This window comes from Sinocyclocheilus anshuiensis, unplaced genomic scaffold, assembly GCF_001515605.1.
Source record: "Sinocyclocheilus anshuiensis isolate Anshui unplaced genomic scaffold, SAMN03320099.WGS_v1.1 scaffold1590, whole genome shotgun sequence".
Taxonomy (NCBI): Eukaryota; Metazoa; Chordata; class Actinopteri; order Cypriniformes; family Cyprinidae; genus Sinocyclocheilus; species Sinocyclocheilus anshuiensis.
In genome coordinates this window covers 67,014-75,777 of record NW_015547720.1, presented here as the reverse complement: position 1 = coordinate 75,777, position 8,764 = coordinate 67,014, and the positions used below count along the sequence as shown (strand labels likewise).

At 33.9% G+C, this 8,764-nt stretch overlaps 2 protein-coding genes across 3 annotated transcripts in view; one reads left to right on the top strand and one right to left on the bottom strand.

Annotated features, from left to right (window-relative positions):
* Positions 1 to 2,916, bottom strand: part of cdca7b (cell division cycle associated 7b) — a 10,482-nt gene extending 7,566 nt beyond the window's left edge. The window contains exons 1-4 of the mRNA XM_016507103.1: positions 2,818 to 2,916; positions 2,201 to 2,275; positions 619 to 720; positions 7 to 163 (exon numbers count right to left, since the gene is read on the bottom strand). Coding sequence (XP_016362589.1) covers positions 7 to 163; positions 619 to 720; positions 2,201 to 2,275; positions 2,818 to 2,847 — 364 coding nt within the window. The 5' untranslated portion in view covers positions 2,848 to 2,916. The remainder of the gene's footprint in view (positions 1 to 6; positions 164 to 618; positions 721 to 2,200; positions 2,276 to 2,817) is intronic.
* A 4,428-nt stretch (positions 2,917 to 7,344) lies between these two features.
* LOC107704220 (uncharacterized) overlaps positions 7,345 to 8,764 on the top strand; it is a 4,261-nt gene continuing 2,841 nt past the window's right edge. For both annotated transcript variants that reach the window (XM_016507106.1, XM_016507105.1), the window contains exons 1-2: positions 7,345 to 7,419; positions 7,946 to 8,018. In XM_016507106.1, coding sequence (XP_016362592.1) covers positions 7,381 to 7,419; positions 7,946 to 8,018 — 112 coding nt within the window. In that variant the 5' untranslated portion in view covers positions 7,345 to 7,380. The remainder of the gene's footprint in view (positions 7,420 to 7,945; positions 8,019 to 8,764) is intronic.

Genomic DNA, 8,764 nt, shown 5'->3' with positions numbered 1-8,764 from the left:
TGATGGGCGGGGCCTCTTTGTTGCCCTTTCTGGCTGTGTTCCGTTTAGGGGCGGGGCCTCTTTTGGTGGGAAACTTGAATGCGACACACAGTCCAGAGCTGCGCCTCTTTTTAGACGCCGGTTCCTCTCCGTCAGAATAAAAGCCTTTATCAGAGCCCTCACTCTGCAGGTGACATTTTCATTTGAGAGAGACAGAGACAGAGAGAGAGAGAGAGAGAGAGAGAGAGATATATAATTAAAGAAATAGTTAGCCAAAAATGAAAATTAGCTGGAAATGTCTTTAGTCTTAAAGTCTTTAGACTTTAGTCTTAATGCTGGATTTGTTTCAGCTTTTGTCTTCTCCAGATGTTAACTGATGGACTGGAGTGGTGTGGATTGCTTGTGGATTATTGTGATGTTTTTATCAGCTGTTTGGACTCTCATTCTGACGGCACCCATTCACTGCAGGGCATCCGTTGCTGAGACACTGATGCAATGCTACATTTCTCCAAATCTGATGAAGAAACAAACTCATCCTAATCTTGGATGGCCTGAGAGTGAAGACATTTCCAGCTAATTTGGGTGAACTATTCCTTTAACCCAAACCGAGCAGATATTCCCAAATATTGTCATATTTACCACTGGTTTTCTCCAGTCACACTCGTCCGCAGAGAATCCCTCGAACTCGCCCTCGCTCTCGGTGTCCATGAAGGCCTGCGCCAGCTCATCGGCATCAACATCCTGACACAGAGAGGGTGACAAAACACATTATTATTATTATTCCTGGACTGTGCGAAAACCATCTCAATTATTAATAGCGCTGTTTTGCAGCTACTGCCGAATCATCAGCGGTAAACAGCGTGAAGGAGACCTGCCGTGCTCTTGGATTTTCTCCAGTGTATTTATATTTCTGATACGAACTCAGAAATGCAAATGAATGACGGCTCTGTCTCAATCAGAGGAGACACGGCATCTTAACTTGTGATTTAAAAGCATTGCTCGTAAGAAGTAAAGCAACTCTTTTGGACACATGACGGTCTCTGGTTTCCTCACAACAGACGGAGGAGATCTGGAGACTGACAGAGACACGGAGACATCCAGAGCTAAAAAACATCCCTAGATCACTCATCCAATAACATCTGGAGCACTACAACACAGAAAACCAGGGTCAAACTTGAAACGTGGTTTCGAACTTCTTTTTTAGTTAATATTGATTTTATTTCAAGTAACATGGATTTATATTACAAAGTAAATTATAAAAATATATACATTATTTTGTGTGTGTGTGTATTTATCTCATCTTTCTAGAAATGTTAAGATGTTTTTAAAAATGCATTTAATTGCGGATTACTGTCTCTTATCTGTTTTAGGACTGGGGAAGGTCGCTTCAATTCATGCTGCAAGTAAACAAAATGAATTTGGACAGATCGGATTATATCTAATCCCATATCAGGCATGTGCAGAAGTGACTTTGTACAGCGAGGCATTAATTACTCCATACATGTCACTATATCCAAATGAGCTGTTTATAAATGATTGTTTATATTTTATGAACAGAATAATTGAAGCCAAACTGAAATTCTACTGAGACGAAACTAGAGATATATGAACTAATTAAAACAAAACTAGGCCTGTATGTAGTTTTAGTCTCAAAATAAATCATTAAATTATATGATATTAATTATATTATTATATTATATTATATTATATATATATGCATGCTTTAAATCTTTTTTTTTTTTACTTTTTGAAGCACTAAAATAACAAACTAATAAATAAATACTGTATAGACATTAAAAAAAATTAAAAAATAAATAAAATCAATTGTAAAAATGTTTTCTCTTTTTTTCAGTTAACATTTATTTCAAGTAAAAATATTTTGATTTTACGTTTAGCTGGAAAAAATGAATGCATTCAAAAAAAAAAAATAAATTACTAAAACTTAGGTCAAAAATTAAAAACACCCTAAAATTAAAGCAAAAACAGAAAATATACATATAAAAACAATCAAATCTGAAATAGTAATAAAAACGATTACGGTTTAAAACTAAACTGTTTTTGGTTTTTTGACATACAACAGCACACTTTGTGTTTTCATATCTTCAGGAGAAGAATATGCACACACAAAAGTAAATATTCTCTGGCTAATTGGTTCCAGATGTTAATAATGAATCATCCATAATAATTTGCATTAATTTCTGACAGTGTAGATGATACTAACAGGCTTCCAGGATCCCTTAGATTGGATGCTGTCTCTGCTGTCCTCAGACAGATCGGTTACTTCCAGCTGCTTTGCCTGAAAGCAAGAGGTTTATTAGAGCAAACATTAAATTATTACAATTATTTTATATATATAATAATAATAAACTATTATTATTAATAATAATAATAATGAAAACAAGAACAGCCAATGCATTCTTATAATTATTATTACTACTGTTAACATTAATAATAATAATAATAATATACATTGCATAAAAAATGATTAATATGGCATTTTTTGTATTAATATTATAATGCCCTATAACAACAACAACAAATATTGTTATTAACTTGGTGCAGACATCAAAAGACATCCATAACTTCAAAACAAAGATCTGAATTTCTAGAAAAAACGCAAGTTAAAAGTGGTTTTAAGATGCATCATCATTAACACTGCAGCTTTTACTACATTTTCTGATGATCAGCTTCTGTAGCTCATTAAATACGCATTTAAGCACGTTTTAAAACGACGATCATTGCTATTATCTTTCTGCATGCAAGTGTGTGCATGCATTTACTCAACTCTCGATACTTAAAGGACATTTTTAAACGAAAAACACTCCTTATCGCTCTTACCTTCAAGGATGCTCTGCGTGTTTTCATCATTTTAAGAATTAAACGTGTGTGATTAAAACTCTTTAATGAATGAGAGGTTTAAAAAACAACAGGAGCGGACAGAAAGCTGTGAGAAAACGGAGGGGTGATTGCGTGCCGAGTCCGTCACTAAAGAGGCCATCAGCTCACTTTGAATTTGTTATTATTGACATAATACCTATTATATATTGTACTTATAAACAGTTGATAGACTATACAAGAACAAAGTCTCCGTTTTTTACTTTAATGTGAGACTTGACGCTACCGGTTCCCCCCGCGATCGCGCCTGCGGTCTGAATGGAACAGTCCAGAATGCGGCGCTTTGCAGTTTCGCGGGAAATGCCTCACGCAGGACACTATCATTCACTCGATGCGTGCACATGCAGCTATAAAGTGTGTCTTTCATTTATATTAGTCTACATAACAACTATAACATCGCTCCACAGAGCCAGAAAACTAGTTTGACAGAATATATGTGACCCTGGAGCACAAAAGCAGTCATAAGGGTGCATTTTTTGGAAATTGAGATGTATGCATCATCTGAAAGCTGAATAAATATGATTTCCATTGATGTATGGTTTGTTAGGATAGGACAATATTTAGCTGAGATACAACTATTTGAAAATCTGGAATCTGAGGGTGCAAAAAACTCAAAATATTGAGAAAATCATCTTTAAAGTTGTCCAAATTAAGTTCTTAGCAATGCATATTACTAATCAAAAATTAAGTTTTGATATATTTACGGTAGGAAATTTACAAAATATCTTCATGAAACATGATCTGATTTTTGGCATAAAAGAAAAATGGATAATTTTGAGCCATACAATGTATTTTTGGCTATTGCTACAAATATACCCCAGCGACTTAACACTGCTCCAGGGTCACATATCATAATTAAAAAATGGCATACTGCTGCCATACAGTACACACTAAATATGATACGCCCAAACATTCTGTCTAAAGGGATAGTTCACACAAAAATGAAAATTTACTCACGCTCATCTCGTACCAAACCTGTATTTATTTCTTTCGCCTGTTGAACACAAAAGAAGATATTTCGAAGAATGTTGCTGGTGCACTTGACGGTCCCCACTGACTTATGGAAGAAATGCTATGGATGTCCAGCAACTTCTTCTTTTGTGTTCAACAGAAGAAAGAAACTCATACAGGGCTGGAACAACTTGAGGGTGAGTATAAATGATGACAGATTTGTATTTTTGGGTGAGCTATCCCTTAAGTTGGCAACCTGTTTGGTTTTGAGAACACACCCCAATGCTGTCTAAGCACACTAGATTTATAACAAGCCCAAAAATGCATTTGTTTTTTTTTGTGGCTTACAAGGAATATTTGCTAGGAGGCAACATGTTGTCCAGGTATAGTCTACAGTAGTTTAACCCCAAATATGATCATCCTTGTGCAAGGGAAAGTTTAAAAAAAAGGCAGCTATATATTTTCATTTCATGTTTTTTTTTTTTAAGTTTATTAAATTTCATTATTAATTTTTTTGTGAGTATTTACTCACTATAATACTGTATTGTTAGCTGTATTTCTTTATTTATTTAAATCTATTTTTATTTATTTTTTGGATTTTCTTTTTACATTTTAATCTAATTTTTATTATTTATTCATGTATGCATTTTAATTTAATTATTTATTTAGTTAGTTTAGGTTTTAATATTATTAGTTAATTTGTCCATTTACACTGATTTTATCTCAACTTTTCCAAAGGCCCTTGTGGCCCCCTATGATGCCTAAAATGCTGTATAAAGAGGCTCACTAGTTTGCAAAGCATTTCCATCTAGTCTTCTGTCAATAATCTCTGACAAAGCTAATTTAATATATCCGCTTTATTTTGAACACAAGATCGGGCCATTTCTAACTTGAATGTGGATATGCTATTATAATTTTTAAGTGTATATAATAATATTAATATCTGTGTACATAGCCTAGTGCAATGTTGAAAGTCACTTTAATAATGCTTTGGGTCAAATATGGACTAACCCAACTTTTGGGTTAAAAATTGAATGTAAAATGTAACCCAATGGTTGGGTTAGTCCATATTTGACCCAAAGCTGGGTTGAAACAACCCAGCATTTTTTAGAGTGTAGGAGATTACAGGAGTGTGCATTAGCATGTTTTCCGTTGTAAATGAATGAAGGGATTTATGAAGTCATTGGAAGAAGATAGGCCTCATGAGTGCTATTGTTGTATTTGACGTGAGATTGCTCTGGTTGGATGCGCTCTCTTCGCCCACAGATAATGCACGTCTCTTTCTTTTCCCCCCTCATGTTTTCTGCTTAATTAGTGCGCTTTTTCTCGTTTGTCAGCACAAACACCTGCATCCGGAGACGTCCCCCATCAATGCTGCTTTATTCCGCAAACCTTCACTTATGCGCTCGGCTAATGGCGCGCGGATGACAGCGAAATGATACGGTACCGGTGCCGTTTCACAGCAGGTAGCGGCACAGAAAGAAGGAAATTACCAACAGCTGGTTAAGCTTTGTTTAGCTGCCTGCTTTTGTGTTTTCAAGCGCTTGGCACTCAAAGTCAAAGACAAACCAGCGGCTGTGTCACAAAACCTAGTGCCGCATTTTTAGCACCATAGACACCAATTGAGCTGCATAAGCCTTTTCACACCAAAAGTGAAATGAATAAGCCTCAGGCTGAAGGGAAAGTAAATTTACATCCGTACTGTAGAATACAGAAGAAGAAATTTCAAAAAAAAAAGTGACTTGCGTTACTTATTTGAAAAAGTAACTCAGATATTCTCGTCAATTAAAAAGTAATGCATTACTTTACTAGTTACTTGAAAGGCTGATTTGTTGCTAAAAGTAGAGACAGATAAATCATACATCGAACAAACATGAGCATGAGATAGATTAACAGTAGTATAACACCACACATGCTGCACACACAAAAAGACAAAAAAATTAAATATTCATATACTTAGCACTATACTCACTTCATGTAACATCTGAAACGCAAGTCACTAAGTATCCTTCTTAAGAACACCTTATATGTTAATTTAGATTTGTTCGTAAAATAATAAATGCATAATATAATACTAAAATACAGATAGGCCTCGTTTGAAATACAATATTGAATAATTAAACAGTTATCCTACACATTTTTGAACAATTGAAGGTTTTTTTATTGGCTAGTAAACTAGTAAAACCACACATTCTGAACAATTATAGTCTGAAGCAGTGTATTAGTAGTTAGTTAGTATAAGACAAATCTGCAAAAATAGGGCACAATCTACTATGTTAACATGAAGAAATATTATGTACAGTTTTTTTTTTAAACTGCATTTTAAATTACACATTGTATTTTGTGCTTTTGGGCTACAGGGTTACAACGGATAATGGAAAATGGATATGTCCTGGAAAATTAGAGCCTTAGATATTTTTCTTAGTGTACTAACTGATCAACAGTCGCAGGTACAAGCTACAAACAAGGTGCATCATAAATGAGCAATTATGAAATTATTATTATTATTAAATTGAACAATTGCAAATAACAGGAAACTTAATATACGTGATGTGTGTACTCTTTAATTTCCTCTTTTTGTGTAATTGTGTGCCTTTTATCGTTCGAGTCACTTATCAAAAGTTGTTAAAAGTTGCCAAATAAATTTTAAAAATAGCTACATTTGTTGCTAGGTGCTTTTAGAGAAAAAGTTGTTAGGGTAGTGTGAAAAGTTGCTAAATTTAGCAACAAAATTGCTCAAATCCAAGCTAGATGCCATAACCGATGAGCTTCCTACAATGGTTGCCTAAGAAGTAAGCAAGGTGTTGTTAGCTGTCAGTACTCAGATCTTCAGGGTTGTTCACTTTCTGAGAGCCTATAGACTGACTTTTGTTTTCATGATTATGACTATTATTATAATTTGGAAGTGCATCAGGACCATGAAAACGATTTCGAAAAGCAAGCACGGAAATTTAATTTAATGCAGACATAAAAACCGAAACGTATTAAAAGATAACAATTAAAAAAGTATGGTACAATAGAGCAATAATATTAAAAATAAAAATAATTAAAAAGCAAGCAGAGCGCATTAAAAGCGAGTCAATGGCGACCCCTAGAGGCCATTATAGAGAACTGATATTATCTCAGAACCAAAGAAATATAATGAGCTCTTGTTATTTTTTTAATTATTACACGTGAATATTAATATAGCCTAATGCAGTTATTTCTGCATTTTTATATGATTTATAATTTTTATCATTTAAATCTGTTGTTAAACTGATGCTTAAACTTAAAATTAATGTAGGCTATCACAAATACCATGTAATGAATTTATCGGTAGTTAAACGAGTTTGGAAAGATCGTATCTTTTGCTATTGGCCTATATTTTTGTGCATATATTAAATAATAAGATGAATAATAGGCTATAAAGCACATATAAGAAAGATCAGACCGAATGGAAAGCGCAGGATGTATATTTACATGTATACATTTGTCTTTTGTTTTTCCGCAGTTTTTCCGATGCCCAACTTTCATTTGAAGTGTTTTATGGGAATGAAAACTACTGCGAGCTGAAAAATGGGATGCTGTTTCTCCTCTCCCGATGGAGACGATGAGGTACGAGGCTGTTTTAGGGTTATGTGATTTTACAGGTAGATTGAAGTTAAAATATGTATTTGTTTAGCTATGACATCTTAGAGAATTAGTAGGACAGTGTATCAGGTGGATCTAAACTTAGACAAAAGCATTGACGTTCTTCCTTTTCACTGTTTTTTAGACATGGGAAACATAATTTAGTAGGCTATATGAAGTCATTTAGTAGGTCAGGCAAGTAGATTTGTTATTTTCAGTCTGTTTTTGCGCCTCAGTAGCTCAGAACAAGCCTTTATCTCACTGTAAAGTGGGTCATGTGCAGCTTGACGAGAAAGAAGAGTAAACATTAAGCAAACGAAAAGACTTCTGTCTGAATCAATGAATGAATGAATGGATGATTATACCTGTTCAGTGATTTGTGCGTGTATAATTGTTATATTCAGTGCAGCAGAAGTTTATTCGTTTAAAATAGTCTTTCTCTTCTTTTAGTTGTGAATTTGTTCTCTAAGTATTCATTTGGGTTCTAATGTCACTTTTCCGTCACTTACAGAGAGAACCTTTGATTCAGTCCAACAATAAAACACCAACTGAGTCTGCAAGACCACCACGACCAGCTGCTAACGGTATCTATATATCTATCTATCTATCTATCTGTCTATCTATCCGTCTGTCTATCCGTCTGTCTGTCTGTCTATCTATCTATCTATCTATCTATCTATCTATCTATCTATCTATCTATCTATCTATCTATCTATCTATCTATCTATCTATCTATCTATCTATCTATCTATCTATCTATCTATCTATCTATCTATCTATCTATCTATCTATCTATCTATCTATCTATCTATCTATCTATCTATCTATCTATCTATCTATCTATCTATCTATCTATCTATCTATCTATCTATCTATCTATCTATCTATCTATCTATCTATCTATCTATCTATCTATCTATCTATCTATCTATCTATCTATCTATCTATCTATCTATCTATCTATCTATCTATCTATCTATCTATCTATCTATCTATCTATCTATCTATCTATCTATCTATCTATCTATCTATCTATCTATCTATCTATCTATCTATCTATCTATCTATCTATCTATCTATCTATCTATCTATCTATCTATCTATCTATCTATCTATCCATCTATCCATCTATCTATCCATCTATCCGTCTGTCTATCCGTCTGTCTGTCCGTCTTTCCATGTATCTATCCATCTATATATTCGTCCGTCTCTCTGTCTGTCTATCTATCTCTCCATCTCTCAATGTATCTATCCATGTATCTATCCATCCATCCATCCATCCATTTATCATCTATCTATCTATCTATCTATCTATCTATCTATCTATCTA